The sequence below is a fragment of the Moschus berezovskii genome, chromosome 7, assembly GCF_049115385.1.
Source record: "Moschus berezovskii isolate FMDL1 chromosome 7, NW_MosBer_1.0, whole genome shotgun sequence".
Lineage (NCBI taxonomy): Eukaryota > Metazoa > Chordata > Mammalia > Artiodactyla > Moschidae > Moschus > Moschus berezovskii.
In genome coordinates this window covers 110,743,655-110,765,334 of record NC_142466.1, presented here as the reverse complement: position 1 = coordinate 110,765,334, position 21,680 = coordinate 110,743,655, and the positions used below count along the sequence as shown (strand labels likewise).

General features: G+C 54.2%; 1 protein-coding gene across 1 annotated transcript in view; it reads right to left on the bottom strand.

Moving 5' to 3' along the window:
• COL27A1 (collagen type XXVII alpha 1 chain) overlaps positions 1 to 21,680 on the bottom strand; it is a 154,515-nt gene that overhangs the window by 56,564 nt on the left and 76,271 nt on the right. Inside the window, exons 16-27 of the mRNA XM_055427661.2 lie at positions 21,300 to 21,344; positions 18,004 to 18,057; positions 16,710 to 16,763; positions 15,831 to 15,884; positions 12,984 to 13,037; positions 12,775 to 12,828; positions 10,685 to 10,729; positions 9,285 to 9,338; positions 7,358 to 7,402; positions 2,073 to 2,126; positions 1,365 to 1,418; positions 1,083 to 1,136 (exon numbers count right to left, since the gene is read on the bottom strand). Coding sequence (XP_055283636.2) covers positions 1,083 to 1,136; positions 1,365 to 1,418; positions 2,073 to 2,126; positions 7,358 to 7,402; positions 9,285 to 9,338; positions 10,685 to 10,729; positions 12,775 to 12,828; positions 12,984 to 13,037; positions 15,831 to 15,884; positions 16,710 to 16,763; positions 18,004 to 18,057; positions 21,300 to 21,344 — 621 coding nt within the window. The remainder of the gene's footprint in view (positions 1 to 1,082; positions 1,137 to 1,364; positions 1,419 to 2,072; positions 2,127 to 7,357; positions 7,403 to 9,284; positions 9,339 to 10,684; positions 10,730 to 12,774; positions 12,829 to 12,983; positions 13,038 to 15,830; positions 15,885 to 16,709; positions 16,764 to 18,003; positions 18,058 to 21,299; positions 21,345 to 21,680) is intronic.

The window sequence follows — 21,680 nt, the reverse complement described above, 5'->3', positions numbered from 1 at the left end:
GAGCATCTGCGGGGCCCTGGTCCTCGGGTCCTCTGAGCACTGGGAAGGTAAGTGGGCCGGCAACCCTCAGACGAATGCCTCAGACAGCCAACCAGTCTCTCCAGCCCCAGGCCAGATGTCACTTTTTCCCTCCTTCTCTCAAATGGGGGGGAAACCATGCCGTCAAGAGCCCAGAGCACTGGCTTCTGATCCTAGCTCTGCACTGTGAGCCATCCCCCTCATCAAAAGGATCATGGGGACCTTCCTGGTGGTCCAGTGGTTGCCAGTGTAGGGGGCCCAGGTTCAATCCCTGGTCAGGAAACTAGATCCCACACGCCACAACCAAGAGTGTGCACGCTGCAACTAAAGATCCCACAGGCTACAACCAAGACTTGGCAGGGCCAAAAAAAAAGCTATAGAGGACTGACAGGGCCACCTGCTGCCTGGAACCTCCATCTCGGTTCATGCTTATGTATCCAGGCTTCCTGCACCTGGCCTCGTGCTCTGTATTCCTCCTCAGCACCCAGCACTGCCTCTCCCACCCCTCCCTGCCTTGGGATCCTCAGAACATCCCTGATACTTCAGTCATCGTGAGAAACCCAGAAGCCCTGCATCCTTGGACCCTCTGCCCATTTGTCCCAGCATTTCCCATCTTTTCCCCCACTTTCTCCAAAGCAGTGGTCACTTATCTACTGCCTTCTCTTTCCCCATGCCAGAAGACGAGCTCCGAAAGGGCAAGGACAGCTTTCTGCCCTGTTGATGGCACTTCCTGGAATGGACATGTGACACAGTATTTTCCAAGTGAATGAGGAGACCAACAGCAGCGCTAATGGCCATGATACTCCCCTGCAATGACTGTCCCTACGTAATGAGCATTAGCTGCCTGGGTTCATTTCCCCGACATGCTCACACTATCATGACCAAGATTATTTTATCTGTTTCTTCAGATAAGCACAGTTCAGGCACACAAAAGTTCAACGATCTGCTCTGGCAATATAGCGGGAAGCTGGGATTTGACCCAGGTCTGCCTGGCGTTGAGACCTAGACTCCACCGTGACTCGACAGTGAAGTCTGAGCTCAGCGAACACGAAGGCTTTGCTTACCGGAGGTCCAGGCTCTCCCGGGTTTCCCACCACACCTGAGGTTCCAGGATGGCCCTACCAAGAAAGAGATGAACAAGGAGGAATCAGTTCTGGAAGGTTCCTCTTCCATCTGCAGTCCTGCCTCAGCCAGCTCAGACCCAGCCCGCAGGCAGCAGCCAGGCCCCCGGGAGGAAGGAACTGGTCATTGTGAAGGCCTGGGGTACCCAGAGGCAGGCAGACGACAGCAGAGCTGTCACCGTGGCTGGGACAGGAGAGGGCAAGGGGATGCAGACTGCTCCTTACCATCGACCCCTTGGGTCCGGGCGCGCCTGGGGGTCCCATCATGCCCCGGTCACCCTGTGATGGAGACAGCAATTCAGGGAGGTCACGGCAGTGGGGCGGCTCTGTGGGGACAGGTGCAGAGTCCCCTCCAGGGACTAGAGAGGGACAAAGACTTGTCCAAGATCTATGGCCACTTCACCCAGAGTGGTAGTGGGGGAAGGGGGATTTCAGTCATCAGAAGCCAAGACGCCCAGCAAAGTGTGGCGACGGGCACTTAATGTGGTTCGAATCCCAGCTCTGCCACTTCCCACCTGGGTGACCTTGAGCAAGTCACCTCCCCCACTGGAGCTTTGGTTATCTGGTCTGTAAAACACACCTGCTGGCATTCATAAGGCAACTTAAAGAACTGGGATGTTTTTTAAAAGGTAAATCTCTGCCTCCCTCTGTTTCCTGCCCCGTGCAGTGTCAGTTTACAGCCATGAGCAGCCCAGACCACAGGGACAACTCTCATAGACATCTGGCTGCACTTGGGGGTGCTGATCAGAGGGCAGGGTAGAAGCCCCATGAAATGACAAGTGACAGTGGTTCTGTGAGGGTCTGGAATGCCAGAGAAAGGAGGAAAGGCCAGGGAGAGAGGTCTGAAATCCCCAGGGCAACTGGCCCCTTCATCTTTTCAACATTTTGAAACACAAGCTCTATTTGCTTAGATAATCCTCCAATGTGACTTACCTTTTCTCCCATGATTCCTGGCTCCCCGACCAGACCAATGAATCCCAGAAGTCCCTAGAAGAAACATGGTCAAAAGCAAGAGAAAGAAGGAAGCAACATGAATTCAGGGATGCGCTGAGTTTCAAAGACAACTGGCCCAAATCTCTCTTGCACTGGAGCTGTCTCCCCGTGTCCCCCGCCCTGTGCCCAGTGATCCAGCTGGCGTGGGGCTGCCACCAAGGAGAGAGCTGTCTCTTTGGGCACCGTCCTGACTTCCTTCACTCCACCAGATGGTTCTGATTTCGGAGCCAGGCGGTGGGGCCGCTGCCAGCATCCCTGGGAGCACCACACATTCTTTCCTCGCCAGAAGCTGGGAGGCGGCCACGTTTGGGGAGGGGATGGGATGGGGGAGTCAGTGGGGGGCAGAAGGAGGAAGGTCCTTAAACGGTGCTGGGAAGAGTGGTGCTTGTGAGAAATCTGTCCCCATCTTTCGGGGTCTGGGGTTGTTTCAAAGAGAAAAACAAACCTGCTGGCTGGAATAGAAACATCCTAATAGCCTCTGCCAAAAGACCTGATTGAAATCTGGGAAGTGGAGGCCCTTTTACTGTCTTGTGAAAGGCTTCCTCTCATTTCTGAAAGGGCACACACACTGTAGTTCCTGTTGCTCTTTTTAACTTCATTGGGTGATAACTGGCCCCTGTGTTCCAAGGCTCTTCTAGGTGGCTGTAGGCTTCGCTTGCTGCCCTGAGCAGGCAACTCGCTCATGCTCAGCAAGTATGAAGGGCTTAGTTAGAGGAGGGAGTCAGACAATTATCAGTCCAGACCCCACTCTCTTCAGGAAAATTCCAGCAGAATTCGGGTGTGGTACAAGGGTTGCAAAAGTTGTTTTGGAAGATCTCAGGTTTGCAGCCAGGAGTTTCTGGGAGAATTAGGGAAGATTGAGGGATGAGTGGATTGGTCCCATAAAACCTGCTCCCTGTCCCCAAACCATAAAATGAGACCTTGAAACCTGATCAGAAGCAGATCGGAAGTTGTTCACTAGGGCAGTGAAGCTGGCCAGGCAACTAGAGGGATGAAAAGGCACCGGATTCCAAAGGGTCAGCTCTGCGGGGCTCAGAGACAGTCTTAAAGTGTCAGCTCAGACCAGGACTGTCTGTGTCCTGCAACTGCAGCCTAGAATGCAACGCTGGTCTGTGTGGCCCCGAAGCCCATGCACCTGTCATTCCAACGCACATGGCCATGAGCAGGGCACAGGTCTCCCTGGTACTCCAACCCCATCACCATACGGGGGGCCTGGTTCCCTGGGTTCAGGGGCCCTTCAGGGTTGAAGTATGAGATGAGAGGGATGAGGTTCAAGGTATGAGATCACAGCTAATAAGTCAGAGAAAATGACCAAGTATTTGTCTTTTGCAACAACCTACTTTAAAAATTAATCAGATCGTGTTCAAGTTGATAGTGGGTCCCCTAGTGACTCAGACAGTAAAGAATCTGCCTGCAGTGCAGGAGACATGGGTTCAATCCCTGGGTCAAGACAATCCCCTGGAGAAGGGAATGGCAACCCACTCCAATATTCTTGCCTGGAGAATTCCATGGACAGAGGAGACTGGTGGGCTACAGTCCATGGGGCCGCAAAGAGTCGGACATGACTGAGCAACCAACACTTTCACCTACTTTCAAGGAGATAGCGATATTAATAACAGCAGCTGTCGCTTAGGCGGGCCAAGCCCTGTAAATGACACTTTATCTACATCATCACCACTCAGTCTTCAGGCTTGCGGGCCCTGGGGAAAGTGCAGAGCCTCTAAACCTCGTGTGCACAGTGAGGGAACTTACAAGAAACAGTTTACCCTTCCTCCCGGGGTTGTTCTGAGTATCGGTGACAATGCATGGCACATGTGGGCACTCTGTAAATGGTACTTCCCTCCCGTCCTATTCTAATTTATTTTTAAAGGCCACGGGGTTAAGACAGAGGCCTGAGCTGCCCACACGGGAGCAGTCAGACATTTGGAGGACACTGAGTAAGGGGAATAAAAACTCTCTGTTAAAAAGCCCCTGCCCGACTGGCCCGGAGAGACAGAAATTTCATAGCTCCTTTAAACTTATGAGCTGTTGGGTCCTAAAAGGCAGGCAGGTCATAAACTTCAAATAAGAAGCCAAAAAAAAATCCTAATGAATAAGGGCCATACAGCAAGTGCCCCATTCCCTGCCCCCACCCCAGAACAGGCCCCCCTCCCCACCAGGAGCACTGTTCCAGAACATCCTGGCACCCTGTCCCACGAATGGAGCTGAGGCTGGTCCAGGGAAGCCTGCCCCAAGGCCCAGGGCTTCCACCTGGCAGGGCTGGTGGAGCAGCAGCCCCAACAGCTGTGGGCACAGCTGGCTCCTCTTGGCTGGCATGGGGCAGGAGGCGGTATTGTCACCTACAGCAGACACTGCATGGGTGGGATCCAAGTCCCCTGGGTTGGGGATCAAGCTGGCCTGTCCTCAGACAGCCTACAGATAAAGGCCTATTGTCGACTATGGGAGTTTCTCTCCCTCCTTCCCTGCTCTCATGACCTTCTGCCGGGTGCTGGGGGATGCAACTGGCAACCAGTCATGGATGCTCTGCTGGACTAGACATCTCAGGCTTAGGTGTTGAGATGCCTGGCTTCACCCTGGACAGAGCTTCTTAAAGGCAAGGCCCATGATTTGTAAATATCTTTGTGTGCCCAGCACCTAGGACAGGGCCCAGCAGGCTGGCTGCACTCTTGTTAAAGAAACTGCAAGGACTCAGAAGGTCAAGGGTTTTTTAGTGTCTTCGGGGCAGGTCATGGGAATCCAGCAGGCTTGAGTGTCAGCCTGGGCTCTGACAGTGACGGCGCTCCGTGGGAGATCACAGTCTAAGTACTTAACTTCTCAGAGCCTTGGTTTCCTCATTTGCAAAATGGGGACAGTAGTATGTACTGTCATAGGATTGCTAGGGAACTGCTGGGGATGGTTTGGAAAGTGTTTGGCTCACAGCCTGGTCCCTAACAGGTGCCTGATAAATGCGGCGGATACTGATACTATAAGGAGGTCCTTCTGCTCTTCCCAGCGGTCCTCTGATTCTGCCATGAATGGGAAAGGCCTGCTCCTTCCCACACGGGGACGGGGCTGAGGGGACAGCAGGCTCGGCCCCAGCCCTGCCTCACCACACAGAAGCTCTCTGCCCTCCCTGCTCAGCTGACTGGGCAGCTGGCTGAGGTCTCTACTGAACAAGTGTGCCGGCGGTCGCCCCAGGCCAGGGTCCCGCTCCTCCTGCCATTCCTTTGCTTACTTGCTCATCTAAGTTAAATCTCTGTGTGTGTGTGTGTGTGTGTGTTCTTGCTTAGTCACTCAGTCATGTCCGACTCTTTGTGACCTTTGGGACCGTAGCCCTCCAGGCTCCTCTGTCCATGGGATTCTCCCAGAACACTGGAGCGGGTTGCCATTTCCTCCTCCACGGGATCTTTGCCACCCATGGACTGAACCCTCTTCTCCTGTATCTCCTGTATTGCTACCCACTGAGCCATCCCCGCCCTAAATCCCAGACTTGTCAGTGTGGTCGAGGAGGATGCAGGGGTTCTCAATCTGGTGCCCCTGTAAGGCTCCACGGATGCATTTCAGGGGTCCATGAACTTGAGTGGGAAAAACTACAGCTGTTATTTTCACCAGCCTCTGGTTGAAATTGAGCACTTCCCTCAAACGTGAGTTTGAGGCATGCAGGCAACATATCTACAGCACCGGTAACGGCCACAGGTCTTTACATGTCAGTCATTGCTGCAGAGAGGTCCAAATGAATCAGCGAGCCTGGCCACAACTTCAAAACTGAGGTCATTATCGGACCTGCCATTAGATCTCGTTATTCAAGGCAAGAATAAAGAAGCCTATCTTTGAGGAGATCACAATTTAACATAATCTCACATTTGGATTTCAGTATAATTCATTTCCTTCATAGTCTTTTGTTTTGTATTTTGTGCATTTAAATAAGTTTTTCTGAGATGGTTAGATAGCATTGCCGACTCAATGGACCTGAATTTGATCAAACCCTGGTAGACAGTGAAGGACAGGGGAGCCTGGCATGCTGCAGTCCACGCAGTCGCAAAGAGTCGAACACAACTTAGTGACTAAACAACAAATTCTGAGAAGGGGTCTATGATAGTCTCCAGCCTGCCAAAGGGGTCTAAGGCACAAAATAAAAGGTTAGGACTCCAGGATAGAGGGATTTCAAAGGAGGCTTTGTGTTCTGCCATCCTAGGATTCCAAGTATCTATTTCCCAAGGGCCCTACCATGAGCATAACTATGAAATTAAATTTGTTGAACGTATTGCATTTTTTTTCCAATCAGGAAATATATCCAGGCCGCGGCAGCCCTTCCAAACTCCCGGGCTTCCCACAGAATGCGCTTGAATGACACTGGAAAGGTTTCAAAAATCCAGTCCTCCCCCTGCTTCAATTCCTTTCTTCCCCCCAACAGATGTTGCAGGCCTGGTGAGGAAGCTCCTCGTGTGCGTGACTCTCACGGCATTGATGGCGTTTCTCGGCACAGACAAATTCTTCTGGGTCCCCAGCATCATTCCCCTTCCAGCCGGAGGCAGTCCCTTGCTGGGTTCAGAGGATGGGGTCCTTCTTTAAAGGAGCGGACGAGACTGCTACCTTCCGACCTGACCTACGAGTCCAGAGCTTACGTTTTCAGGAGGTGCCCGGCTGCAGAGGAGGGACCAAGGCCGGTCATCCACCCATCAGCCTCCAGTGCCAAGGGCCCTGGACCTCAACACTGAAGGTTATGTTTCTCCAGCCTCCTTTTCAGTGATCACGTCCTCCGCTTCAGATCCTGGCCTGACTTCCGCATAGCCAGAGCCACGGATGTGAATTTTTTTTTTCTTTATAATTTGGGGATGCCTGGACCAAGAGCCCCTGGCACATGGCTCTGCTTCTCTGCTCTTCCAGCCCTCCCATTATATTGAGCACGGGTGATGACTATCAAAGGGCTCTTCCACTTTGCACGTTCTGGAAGCAAAATCACGTAACGTCTTTTGGGCGAATGCCCCCAGAACATCTGCAGAGTCAGGCTGCGGGGAAGAACCGTGGGGACTGAGATTCACGGCTTTCTCAAGCAGTGACCTCACCTCCCAAAGAGCCAGAGTTTGTCCATGTCAGTGAAGTGGGGAGATGAGCCATTTAGGGTTAGATAACTCTAACCCGACCACTCCAGCTGGGGTTGGGGATGAATGAGCTCCATGTACGCGCTTCCCACAGCTAAGCCCTCAGTAAAGGAGCCAGTAGGGTCCGAGACGGCGGTGACTCACCTGCTCGCCCACAGGCCCCGGCCGTCCAGCATCGCCTGGCTCGCCCTGCAGAGAAACAGAGGAGGATCACTCGGGATGGGTGGCAGGAGTCTAGGCCTCCCGGGAGACACCCGTGTCAACTGGCCGTAGTCCCCTCTGCTGGGGATGAACCAAGAAACTCAACTGCAGTCTGGCTTTGGAAACTCCAAACAAATGGCAGGGACAAGGGACACTGGGACAAAACCTCCTCTGGCCCCAGGGATGATCTTAGTCATTCCCTTGGAGTGACCCTGGGCAGGTTACCTGGCACGGGGTCTTTATCTCATCTGGGGCCCCCTTCAACCCATGGCATTCAGCGGGAGATGGAAACTGAAGCTCACAGAGGTGAAGTGACCTGCCAAGGTCACACAGCGAACTGGAAGCAGGGATAGAACTGGATTTGGGTCTGACTTATGGAGATCCCCTGCTGCACCAGGATGAGCAGGGAGCTGGGGAATCAGGGCACCGGGGTTCCGGACCTAACCTGCCAGAGCTCCACCACCAGCTCACAAGTGACACGGAAGGGTCTCGTCTCTGCTCTGGGTTCAGCGACCCCAGTCATAAATAAGGAAAACCAAACTCATCTGCCTCCGAGCTCTCACATGTGCTGTGTTCTATATCACCTCTGTCATGTCCGACTGTGACCCTATGGCCTGAAGCCCACCAGGCTCTTCTGTCCATGGGATTCTCCAAGCAAGAATACTGAAGTAGGCTGCCATTTCCTCCTCCAGGAGATCTTCCTGACACAGGGATCGAACCCTTGTCTCTTATGACTTCTGCACTGACAGGCAGGTTCTTTACCACTAGCGCCACGTGGGAAGTCCCTGAGCCCTCATACTAGGTGGCCATTGGAGGCCTTGTCTGTAGGCTTGACCCCATGCTGGGGTGACTCCCGCTCCTTCTGCAGCCACAGCCGCCCTGGCAAGCAGAACCGTGGGATAAATCTGCCCAGGGTCCTGTCACCGCTCCCACCACAGAAACCCAGCTGGTATCTGAGGAAGAAAGGCCCAGGCCTTAGAGGGCAGGACGTGGGCTCGGACCAGCCGGGAGGTGGGCTCACAAATGGATGGGGTTCACAGTGATCCTGGCTTGAGCCTCAGCCTCCCCCACAAGCTCCTCCCCCAGGCCTCAGGCTCAAGACCCCCAGAGGAGACAGACAGACACAGACTCGGGGACCATTTCTCCTGAGAGGAGGGCACTTGGATGGCCTGGGCCCCCAGTTCCACCCTAACCCTCTTCGTGTTTGCCCAGCTGTCAACTTGGCCCAGTGATCCCTGCCCAGGACGGCCAGGGAAATCCAGCCTTCAAACGGAGTCCCTGGAAAGGCATTAAGCTGCCCATGTGTTGAGGAACAGAATCTCCTACTGGGGCCAGTTCTTTTTCATTTTGATAACTTCAAAAAAACTGTTAATAAATCAAATGCATATTTATGGGAGATGATGGGGAAAATATAGAAACTCAGAGAGGAAAATGGAAATCTCTGATAATCCCACTACCCAGAGCTAACCCCCATCCCCGTTCCAGCCTTTGCTCTGAGCCTTCAGGAACGCGGTGCAGCCAGGCCCGGCCACGGGCTCCTCCTGCGCCGTCCCACTGTGTGACCTGCTTCCCATGCGCCCTCCATCACCCCTGCAACACACGGGCATCTTCCCGTCTTGTCAGTCCTCCCAGCACACCGTCTTTGGCGGCTGCGCTGTGCCCCATGACTTGAGCACTGGTCCCCTGGGGGACACTGAGATTCTTTCCACTTTCTCCTGTCACTCATACACACTTTGCGATAAATGGGGACCATCTCCTCCCCTTTTCACAACAGGCCAGGGATTCAGGGGCCATCCCAGGGCCTCACCAGTTGGCTCCCCGTCTCTCTTCTCCTCCCCCTCCCTGCCACGTCACTCCCAGATCCCCTCACCTTCAAGCCATCCGGGCCAGGCCTTCCAGGAAACCCCTTCCTGCCGGGCTGACCCTGCAACAGGGAGAAGGGAGTGAGAGAAGCCAGGAGGGGCAGGGACACAGAGCCCCGAGGTCACCAGGCTGCCCGCCGGCCTTGCGAGTCAGGGAGCGTCTTCGGCTGTGTGGCCTCGGCCTCCCCTCCCAGGCTGGTGTGTCTGTTGATGGCGGTGATGAAAACTGCTGTCAAGAAGTGAGGAAAAGGAAGGGACTGGAACGGAAGATAAGGACACAGGGGCATGGAGAGTTTACGCCCGCGCTTCTCAAACTGTTGTCCCGGGGCCCTCTGGGGGACCCTGAGACCCTTTCACAGGAAATTCACAAGGCCAAGACTGTTTTCATAGGAATATTAAGATGTCATTTGCCCGTGTCACTCATTTTCATGAATGCAAGTGGAGTTTTCCGGAGACTACACGGCACGTGGTTTTATCCACAGATGGAACGCAGAAGCAGACTGGAGAACCCAGCTGACTCCTATTAAGCCAGACATTAAAGGGATTTGCAAAAAATGGTAAAACAATGCCACTCTTTTCATTAGATGATTTTTGTTTTGGAAAATATAGCTTTGCAGGGGGTAAAACTATTGTTTTTGTTAACATGAAAATGTTGTTAATGTTGAATGAATTGCTAAAAGCATTTAAAATTTCTTGGTTTTAAGTACTCATGTCGATAGATGTAACCCATGTAAAGAAAAGCATTCAGGGTCCTCAATCATTCCCAAGGATGTCAAAAGATCCCAAGACCAAAAATATCTACAAACTGCCAATTTATGCAGTTGAGACTAAAGGTGGCTGGGCATACACCTTCTTTCTGGAAGGCCACTTGAAGCAGTAGAGAGAAGTCAGATTCAGGTTCTAGAGGGTAACCTGGCTTCCTGGCTGTGAGATTCTGGACTAAGCTTTTTACCTTTTTTTTTTTTTTTTTTTAATGGCTGTGATGGGTCTTAGTTGTGGTGTGCGGGCTTAGGTGCCCCTTGGCATCTTGGATTTCAGTTCCCTGACCAGGGATGGAACCCGCATCCCCTTCATAAGAAGGTGGATTCTTAACCACCGGATCACCAGGGAAGTTGCCTGGGCTATGCTCTTTGAGACTGAGGGCCTTGAATGATACTAAGGAAGGCAGTTCCTCTCTCGAGGGAGAATCAAATGAATGAAAATGGATGCAATGCACCTGCACACAGTAGGTGCACAACAGTCTCTTGCTTCTTGTCTCTCTCCTCTGGGGTCTGTCCTCACCCCCACCTTGGCAGGCCCAAGGCTCTCATAGATGACTTCTCTCCAGAGCACCACCCAAATGATGCCCGCCTGGACACAGCTGGCTCAGCACCAACAAATCCCACACCCCCAGGCCAGCAACACTCACCTCCAAGCCAGGGACCCCTGGTGGCCCCATGGGTCCCTCATCTCCCTAGGGTCAGGAGACACGAGAGAGGAGAAAAAGGAGAAAGTTAATTCAGTGGGAGTCTTGGAGAACTTGACCTGCCAGGAGGACAAGGGGTGGGCACAGGAGAGCCTCCCTGGCCGAGAAATGGTACACCCGGGCCCCCTGCCTGGGCCCACCCAGGGCAGAGGCCTAGAGGCCAGACCGCAATTCTGGGTGAATGGGGCTCCCCCTGTCATGTGAATGTGGTCAGTCTGGGTTGGCAGTAGTGCTGGACAGGAAAGCCAAACCCTATCATAAGCTGTCTGAGCAGAGCCCCAGACTGCAGCTCAAAGACACGGGCTCTGTTCCGAGCTCTGCCATTTACTCGGTGGCAGACATTAGCTGCACCATGCCTCAGTTTCCCCACCTGTAAAATGGTGTGGGGCAGAGAGGATCATCTTAAACACTGATGAGTATCATTCTGCTTGACCCTCCAAATTGTATATCATTATTTTATATTGTTAGGTCAATCAGGTTGCCATCAGTTAGAGTTAGTCGCTCAGCAGTGTCCAACTCTTGGCGACCCCATGGACTGTAGCTCGCCAGGCTCCTCTCTCCATGGGATTTCCCCAGCAAGAATACTTGAATGGGTTGCCATTTCCTTCTCCAGGGGATCTTCCCAATCCAGGTATCGAACCTAGGTCTCCTGCATTGCAGGCAGATTCTTAACTGTCTAAGCTACCAGGGAAGCCCCTTTATGACTTGCAAATGTAATTAGCTTTTATTTTTTGTCTGGCTGTTGATTGTGAAAACTCAGAAACACCTTTTACTATTATGATTATGTTTAAAAAAAAAAAACAACCCCACTGATGAGTAACCTGAGCCCCTGGAGGACAGCCATGATCTCTTATTCTTTTTTGACACCACGACCCCCGACGTCGCTCAGGATGGGTGTGCCAGGGTCGAGTGGGTGTGTGGCTTGGGAAGGCAGGGAGGGAGGAGGGCCTGAGAGAGGGTAACAAACGGAGGAGTGAATGAATGGGCGAGGGGACAGATGATTCAACGGAGACGCGAGCAAGTGGCGGGCACACTGAGGGTCCGCTTCAGTGATAACGTCGTAACGTGAGCGTCAATGGGAGCACAGGCTGCTGCCATCGTTCCTTCCCACCCTCCTGCCCACTTCCCACCCATGGAGATGCCTCAGGCCCTCCCGCAGGCTCAGGGAGCTTCCAGACTGGCCCCTCCGGCAAGCCAGGCCTAACCAAGAGGCCCCCTCCAGAGCCCACTCCCCCCCGCCCCAGCTTCCAGGAAAGCAGCCCCATGTGGCAGCTCACAGGGCCAGTACTGGGACCCCGCCAGACCCAGAACCAGCCCGAGAAGGGATCCATGTCAGCCAGATGCCTGCCTGTGGTCGCGGTGAGTTGGGGCCTCCTGCACCCTCCCCCAGGGCTGCGTCATGGGAGCTCTGGGGCCTGAGCCAAGGTGTGCAGGGGAGGGCCTTGCACATGGGAAAAACCTAGGGCCAGCCCATGGGGTGGCCAACAGCCCTCCAGCTGGTGCTCCAACAGGCCCGCGGAAATCATCAATCCCCTTCACCACGGATGAGCCAGTAAGCAAATTTCACTCTGCCACTTACTAGCTGCACAAGTCATGTCATTCTCCCAGGAGGCCCCAGTTACAGCACAGGGTCCATGGCAGGAGCTTTGGGCTCAGCGGACTCGGGTTAGAATGCCTGCCACTAACCACAGGGATCTGACATAGTCTATCCCCTTGAGAGTCAGGACCTGCCCTGAGCTGACGATGACCTCCCTCCTACAGCAGCACCCGCAATAAACTGTGCTACTGTGAGAAGAAGCAGTGACCGTGGCTTCTAGAGAGGAAACCCCAGGGCAGAGGAGAACCCTGGAAGGGTCAGAGGGCAGAGATATAAAGGATGAGTTGGAGGGCAAGCCTGAGGTGGCCCTGGGCCCTGTGTCTCCTGACTGAGGGGCCCTGGAACTCAGCTAAGGTCTCCAGGACCGAGGGGAGAGCAAGCTAGGAGCTGGGGTGGGGGTAGGAGGTGGGCAGGAGGCAGGGTCAGATGGTCTCACCTCGGGCCCCAGCTGCCCACGGGGTCCTGGCAGGCCTCGAGCTCCAGGCTTACCCTGGTGAGAGGGAACAGAGAGCGGGCTCAGAGGCGGCACCTCCATCTCCATCTCCATCACAGGCTGGCGAGATTCCCGCTGGCTTGGAATCAGGCCTGTGGTTTGCATAGAGCAGTCAGCCTCATCAGCTAGAGCTCCCCTGGGCAGGGACTCACCTTCACGCCTTCTGGGCCGTTGTCCCCAGGGGGGCCAATGTCTCCAGGGAATCCCTGAAAGGAAGCAGACAGCTGGGGTCACCCGGGGGGGGCTACGTAGGGAAATGTGAAGACCACAGGTCTTGGAGGGGGACCAACTTGGGTCTCCATCTCATCCTGCAGGGGCGATGACCCTGGGCAGGTCAGTTATCACGGTTCTAAAACAAAGAATCAGCCCCTACGCTTCAGAGAGGTGCTGAGAAAATGAGGTGGAACAGTGCAGGAAGGCCCTAGCATAGGAACTAGCGCACACAAGGCCATCTAATCGAGACCTTCCCTGCCTTCCTGGGGCAGCCAGGGCCTCACAGCTGGCAGTCTTTCTGCGCTGAGCAGTGCCGCCCTTTATTGCAGGATCCTGTATAGTCCGGATTTGCTGTGACTTTGAAAGGCTAGGAAAGCACTGACCTATAAGCTTCAGCAACTATCGGAAGCAGAAATCCCCACTGTATCCTTGGACTCTGCCCCTCACTACCACTGAAAGTTCACTGCTCCCAGACCATTCCAATGGATGAGTGCAGTGGGAGGTTCTTTGGGACATGGAGCAAAATCTCTTTCCTTTCCCAGCAGAAAGGACCAGATTTCTCTGTCCCTTCAACTGCCCTAGTCCGGGGCCCCGGGGCCCTCAGTCTGGCTGCCTCTAACCGCTTAGCTTCCCTTGTTGGTGATCACTAGGACACCCGTGAACCGACCAGCAGAGGTCGGTGTAAGAACATCCCCTCCCTTGTTTTAGGTATAATATCTCTGTTAATTCAGCCTAGAACCCCGTTGGCTTTCAGGGCAGACCCACTACTCCCTCAGTTGCCTACCAACCAGAAACCAAAGCCTTTGAATATGAGTCCCTAAAGCCAGAACGCTCCCTGACTTCACCTTAGTAAGTGGCTTTATTTTCTTCCTCTTTTGAGGTTTTGGTAACTCCCATTAGACTCCAGCTCCACCATCCTCTCATCCTTCTCGCTAGGGAAGGCAAGTCTGGTCTTGAATTTGGAGCTAACACAGGAAGCCAAAGACCCACGTCTTTTTCTTCAAATCGAGAGGCTCAAAGTCCCATTCTGCCACCGACTCACTGTGTGACGCCAGGCAGGTTTCTAAGCCTGTCTGGGCCCTGGCTTCTGCATCTCCAAAATGGTAACTATAAAAATCACTGAACAAAGCTGTTCTGAGGCTTGAAGAGAATAAGGTGAGTGTACCACTGAGTTCGGTATTTGGCACCTGGTAAGCACTCAATAAAAATCTACAAGCCAAAGGGTTTTGGGTCCTGGGAAAACAAGGCTGTTTGGGGTGGGCCTGTCTCCAGGGAGAATTCGAAGGAGGCCAGGACGCTGATCAAATTCTGGTGTCACACAGATGGGACCCACTAATGAATGAAAGAACTGATTCACTTGGGGGCTGGGGAGTAGAAGCTGCATCCACAGTCTCGGAAAGGTGACAAAGACCCCGGAAGGTGCTAACAGGCTTAGCGGCTTCTGTATTCGGCTGAGCAGAACCATCTTCCGGATGCTGAGTCCGCCAATCCAAACAGAACCCAAAGATGGGGGAGGCAGACCCCAGAGCTGTCCAGGGACCCGGGAGGGAGCCAAAGGGCAAAATGAAGAACTTCTTTACTACAAGCAGCAGGGTGACCCTGAAGAGGTCACCCCCACCCTGCTCAGTCACTCTGCAAAAGGCGATGGTGACAGTATCTCCCTCGCTGGCTATGATGGCCGTTCAGCCAGCTCCCATCCCGAAGATACGACGCAGCCTCCTGGCACGAGGCAGTGCCTAATAAAACGAGGGAGCCGGCTTTCTACCCGCACTGGCCAGACTGCTGGGAAACCCGGCCTCTCAGAGAAAGCTTTTTCCACAGTGACCAGGGGAAGGAATCAGGGCCATGGAAGAGAGGCCAAGTCCATTTGTCTAAAGATAGGACTGTGTCAAGGCCAAAGTCAACACAGCAGAAAGTAGAACTTGTGGCTTTTAGGAAACACTCCCTCATCCATCCAGGCAATACCAGGAGTGATCTTTGGAAGGATGGACCAGACTTCTGTCTCCGAGACCTCAGGGATGTGCAAGGCGCCAGGCCAGGGAGGTATGACATAGGGGTGGGGTGGAGACTAGGGCTGACCTAGACCCCCTAAGATAGACGGCAGTCCCCCAGCACTGTTCACCCTGTTCTCCAGAGCTGGTCCCTGTACTGGGGGCGAGGCATGGTGTGGGGGCAGGAAGAGGAGTTCAATCAGCTGCCCAGCTGCCTCGCCCCTTTGTACAGAAATGCCAGTGATGGACATTTAACATATCTGTGCTCGTTAGCACACGTATCAGAAACTCTTGGGTTCCACTGACTCAGCTGTAGTTACCATGTTAATTGCTTAATCTATCTGTCAGGACATCTTCTCCATTCAAACACCAGAATCTTCCGCTTGTTTCCTGCTCCTGTGCCTGTGAGCTCTGAGCCCTGCACCTCTCCAGGGTGGCTGTATGTGGCTGGAAAGTTCCAGGGCTCAGAGGGGCAGAGACTGTGGGGAGCTCCCGTGAAGGGTCCAGGCAGCACAGCTCGGAGGGTTTTCCTGATGCTTCTTTCTGGAAACTGTAAAGGCGGCCACAGAGCTGGGGAGGGAGTCTGAAGCCAGCTGCTGCCCCACTGCCTTTGAGAGCCCCCAGGGAAGCCAGGAAACCGAGGAAGAAAAGGAAAGATTGCTGCTTTAGGAATTTCTAATCCCATCTTTCATTTGCTGCGTGACCTCAGGCAAGTGTCTCCCTGTCTCTGAGCCTTGGTTTCCCAAGGACGACACGCAGTAACAGCCAGACACAGAGAAATAGGGCATTATATACCTCAGGTCCCGGGGGCCCAGGAAACCCAATGGATCCTTTGTCTCCAACTTTGCCCTGTGGAAGAGAAGAGATTGTAGGGGAGGCAGGGGTAAGCGAGGGTCCACCTTTTCTGGATCCCTTGTATTAAGCCCCAGGCTGGGGATGGTTGGAAAATTCAGGAGAATATGAGTGAAATCTGCCCAAACAACTACAGGAGTTACTGTTCAATCCCCAACTCCTACTCTTTCTGGGCACCGGATCCTGGGCAAGTCACTTCACCTTGAACCTTATTTTCCCCATCTGTGAAATGGGAACAATAACAATTCTCTAACTCCTGGGGTTGTGGACAGTCTTTCAAAGAGACACAGCACAGGGAGGATCTGATGCATGTGTGCGAGCGTGCTAAGTTGCTTCAGTCTCATCCAACTCTTGGCGACCCTGTGGACTGTAGCCCACCAGGCTCCTCTGTCCATGGGATTCTCCAGGCAAGAATACTGGGGTGGGTTGCCATGCCCTCCTCCAGGGGATCTTCTTGACCCAGGGATTGAACCCATGTCTCTTTAATTCTCTTGCACTGGCAGGCAGTTTCTTTACCACTAGCGCCAATGGGACGGCATCCACTGCTAATGTTAATAACATTACTGTTATTTACAAGACACTGGAAGCCCTGATTCTCTCCAGAGCTCTGCCAATGCCTGGTGCTGGGGTGTGCTGCTGCCCCTCTGGGCCTCAGTGTCCTCATCTGTAAAAGGGGAGAATCTCCATTTCTACTTTGCTTTACTCGCCTCCCAGAGCTGCTGCGGGAGGAGATGAGGTCGTGGATATGAAGGCATTTCTGGCCACATTCCATGACCATTTGGACACCATGAGCCTGAGGATCTAGAAGCAGAAGGTACTCACCACAGGGCCTGGCTTCCCCCGTGCGCCTGGGAACCCTGGCAAGCCCTGGCTCCCCTGAAAAAGATGCAGAGCAAACTGGGCTTAGTAACGCCCAGAAATGGCCAGATGGACAGCTGCTTGGTCATCCCTGCCGGCCTGAGGCCTGGACAACACCCGCTTTTAGGGGGAGGATGAGCCCTCTGCTTGTAAGCTCTAGCTTGGCAGCCCTGTAGGCTGGGACCTGGGGACGCAAAGGTGAAACGGCAGCTCCTGTCCTCACCAGGTCATCTGGGAACCCGGGACCCCGGGGCCATTGAGCAGGCACAGCTGCTGCGCCCATGATGCCTAGGGAAGTCTGAAGACTGGGGCCCAGCTGCAGAGGCAGCCAGGCCTGCGTGGCTCGCAACCCGGAGACATCGAGGCTGGGTCAGGACAGGCCAGCCAGGAGGGAGGGGAGAGGAAGAGGGAGAGCTGGCCAACATCTGGGCCTCGTTGACTGCTGGGAGAACTCCAGATGTGGCCACATGGTGCCGGACACAGGCAAAGAGGAGCCGGCCTGGCAGGCAGCCTGGGATCCTCCGTCAACCCGGCCAGCCACTCACTCAGATGTATCTTTTTAAGTGTTCACTGTCCTGCGCAGGACCCTGACCTGAGCCCCTCCAGGCCAGCTGGGGGCCTTATTCTGGGGAACCTGCTGCCTGGCAGGGGGCGGAGCACCAGTCCCCATCAGCCAGGGAAGAAATGCGCTGCTGCAGGTGAGGGGCACTCAGAGAAGGGCACGGCAACTTCCTGAGCATGTAGAGAACACGGCATCCACGCGGAGCTCTCGGGTGGGGCTGGGCCATGCCCAGGTGGGGCAGAGGGTGTGCCCAGCGAGGCGGCCACATGTGTCCACTTGGTGCAGTGAGGAGGTCAGTGGGGCTGGGGCTCAGGGCTGGAAGGGTGAGGGGCAGGAATGCCAGAGGGGCCTGAATGCTGGCGGCCCAGGTTCAGGGGCCAGGAGCCGGGGATCCACTCTGGGGCCATGAGTAGCCGTGCATGAGCATGAAGCAGAGCTGGGTCCTCTGCAGTTTTGTGCTGGTGAGGAAGACAGGCTGGGAGGGGAGCGGCTGGGGTCTGGGAATGTATCAGGAGGACGCTGTGAAGTCCAGAGAAGAGACAACAATGAGAGGCTGGATGGGAGATGGAGGAGGCAGGCTGGTGAAAGAGGATGCCACCTTCTGGGAGGGTCCCGGCCCATGTCGGCCCCTGGGAAAGAAGCCAGAGCCACAGAAAAGCAGGGCGGGGGGGCAGGGGGCGAATGTGCAGAAGTTACCTTGTCTCCTTGAAATCCGGCATCTCCCGACACACCTGGAACCCCTTGTTCACCCTAAATACACACCAGCAAAGAAGGTTACGATGGAAACCACGGTGAATTCTGGAAGCCTCCCCCACATCCAGACCCAATGGCGAGGTACAGCTTTGCTGAGGCCGTTCCCCAAGTCGATCTACCCAGCAGCAGCCTAGTTAGAGAAAAGGGCAGCCCCCAGCCCCAGAGGAGCCTGGGTGGGGAAGATGGGCCCCCTCGGGGGACAGAGCCAGCTTAGCCACAGGTCTGCCTGGGGTTGCTGAGGTGGCTGAACTCTCCACTAACAGAAGCTAAGCTGCCCCATGTTGCCTGGCCTTGGCGGGAGATCAGACACTCGTGGGTCAAAGGAACCGTGTCTTGATCCTTCAACCTCTTCATCATCAACTGACGTCACACAGAAGAGCGTGCAGCCTGGACAGCGTCCCTGTACCACCGTGGGTTCAGAGCGATTGCATTTGTTGCTTGATAATTTTCACTGCCAGGCTGTGAGTTGTCACATCTTCCTTCTGTGGGAGTTTCTGTGCCAGCAGTCGGCTTCAGTCTAATTAACTGCTTTGAATCAGCTATAGCATGAGAAACCAGAGAGCTTGGTTCATTAAGACCACGTGTAAACAGCAAGTAAACTGGTCTCAAGTCTGGGTGTTTCCCTTTTAAGATGACACATTGAATGGACTTGGTGACACTGATTCTGGCTGTCAGAGGTCTCTTCTGCCCCCTCCCTGTACTCAACCACATCCTGGTAAATGAGCTGTCACAGAACCAGATTGGGAGGTTTCTCCTTGGAGCTGGAAGTGTCTCACACAGCCCTCATCCTTTCCAGCTTTCCATGTTGGTACGCTGGCCCCAGGACTCAGAAAACATCCACAGCCCTGGCAGCAGTTGGATGGATGGGGAGAAAAACCCAAGAAGAATGGAGTATCTTAGAGAACTCATGTTGTGCAGCTAAGGCCATGATCCAACAGAACTTCCTTGGTAGAACAAAAGCCAGAATTTTTTTAATAAAAAAAAAGTTTGCTTTTTTTTTTTTTTAACTTACTTTGGTTTTTCCAATTTGGAAAATCTTATACAATATCCCAGAGTTTTAGGAACCTAGGAACACTTTTTTTTTTTTAATGTCCAAAGAAGGATTAAGATGGTTTTTAAAAAAAGTTTCAAAGGCCCCTAAGAAATCAGGACAAGGGATCTGGAGAAAGCTGGGTCTGGAGCAGGACCCTGGGTTCCAGAATGTACCTCCATGGGGGGAGAGGGAGCCAGGTGGTGGTAAACGGGACTGAGGCCAGGCTGGTTCATGACAATCTGGAATTCTAGGCAGGATGACCGTGGAACATGAAGGGGTGGCTCTGTCATCCGAGGGGAGGGCCAGAAGGTAGGATGGAGTGAGGAGGGGCTGATAAGAACACTGCTCCCCAAAATATTATGACCCTATCTTAGCCAAAGAAGCAGAAAAGAGATTTCTTTTTCTTTTCTTTCAACTCTAAAGACTTATTTGATTTTGCTGACATCTGTGAGCAGGAAAATAATTTCCTCCTCTTTTTTTTTTTTTTTAAATTTTCAGGGCTTTTACATCTCTCGATGTCCCAGGCAGCACCAATCAGCGAGCCAGCCGAGTTCTATGTAACACGTTTATTTCCATGTTCCTGAAGAAACAGTGAGCTGGAGGCCAGCTCTGCAAAGGGCCTATAAAAAGCTCCCTGCCTACACTCCTATTTCCCCCTCACTTCCTTTCCCTCGTCCATGACTTCAACATTTCCAGAGTGCTGATGACTCAAACCACGGGGTAAACAGGTAGCTGTGGGGAAGCCCCCGCCTCCAACAGAAAGCCCCTACATCTCCAGAGGGCAGGCAGTGGAAGAGGGGGCTTAGCAACCAGCAGGGCAGAGCCAGAGGGCAAAGCTGAGTGGGGCGGGGTGGGGCGGGGTGGAGGCTTGGGCCTGAGGGAGGAGATGGGAGAGGTGGAAACAGACAGAGGACTGGGTGAGCACCGCCCGGCTGGGAACCAGGGCTGGGGGTGGGTAGGGCAACCCGGGATGCTCATTTCAGCCCAGCAGCTCTAGTTCTTCCAAGCATCCAGGCTCTGGGCTGGCTCCTACAGATCACTGTTTCCTTTGAAGAGCCTCTTCTCTTTGGGTCTGTTTCTCCAGTTAGGACATGCAGGCACTGGAGGAGGTGACCTCGAAGGACCTCATCGACTCTGCCCTTCTGACCTCAGTCCTGCTTCAGGGTGGAGGTCTCTGCTGGCAGGTGCCCGGGTTCGAATCCTGTGCGTGCTCAGCAAGCTTCCCATCTCATAGAAGGGCAGAGGACGGGCACGCTAAGCCCTGCGCAACACTCAGAGGGGGACCTGTGTCGGTCCCTGCTCCTGTTCCTCGAACTTAGGAGGAGCAGAGTCATCTGAAGACAGGTGCAGGGAGCGCGGCCCCGGAGCAGGTGAGCGGTTCTTATCTGCTCAGGCTTATGGAAACTTGGATGCTGCCCAAAAGCTCTCCCACACTCCCTCTGGGGGGCCTGGTTTGTCAAGAGGCTGCAGGGGAGGGCAGGAAGAAGGCCACAGAGCTGAGCACAGGAGCATGGCCCCTACCCCCTGAGTCTCTTCACTCGGATGTTGCAGGGCCCAGGCCAGGTGCTGCCCCTCTGGGCCCCAGGGTCCCACCTACCCACCTCCAGCTCTGGTTTGGCCCAGGGTTGGCTCAGCAGGGGAACTGTGGAAGACCCATAGCAAGGGTGCCACCCCTCACCCACCCCCGGCACAGCTGGGAGGAGTGCCGGTCAGGGGAGCAGGTCTGTCCTGGCTTTTCTGCTGCATTTTCAGACCCTGGGATTGGGCTCCCAATTCCAATCTTGACAGTGTATGTGGATTTGTTTCCTCCTATGCCATCACCCCTGTCCTGGGGCCCATCATCTCAGCTCCACTTCTCCCATCTCTCCATCCCCAGCCTCTGTATCCTGTGGCTCTGACCTCAAAGCCCAGATGCTACCCCGCCAAAAAAAAATTCGGACACCTGCCTTAACTTACCCCTAACCCAAGCTTCAGCAGCCCCAGCCCCCCACTCTGTCTGCCAAGATCTGCATGCTTCCAGAATCATCTGCCTGAACCCCACGCAGAGTTACAGGGAAGAAGCTGGGGAGCACAGATTTAGGGAGGGCCAGAGGGGAAACAGGAAGAGTGCAGGCAGTGGACCTGGCGAGAAATCAGCAGCAGCGCTGAGGTGGAGGGAATTCGCATGCAGATAAAACACAGTGCAATAAGGGAGTATTCAGATCACCTTATCACCTTTCAGTCCGGGTTCCCCCACGTTTCCCATCAGTCCCTGCAAGACAGAGGCCGGGGTTCAGCTGTGACGGAGGGTAAAAGCCCCAGAAGTCAGGAGCCCTGGTGTAAACCCATTGGCTTGCTGCAAGACCCCGTGCTGGATGCTCCAGCCCAGGGCTCAGTTTTCTCATCTGTAAAAGTGGGCAATGAGCCCCGGCCCAAAGGGCGATGGTGTGGCATGAAGGACCATAAGAAGGGGCGGCTGACTTGTGAGTCACAGAGCTCTGGACACATCCAGGGGAGAAGGGCGCCGATGGGGGGAGACGGCCTTCATGAGCTGTGCCACACGCTTGTTAGCCAAATGGAATCGTCCCTGGGATGTGGCCCTGGCAGC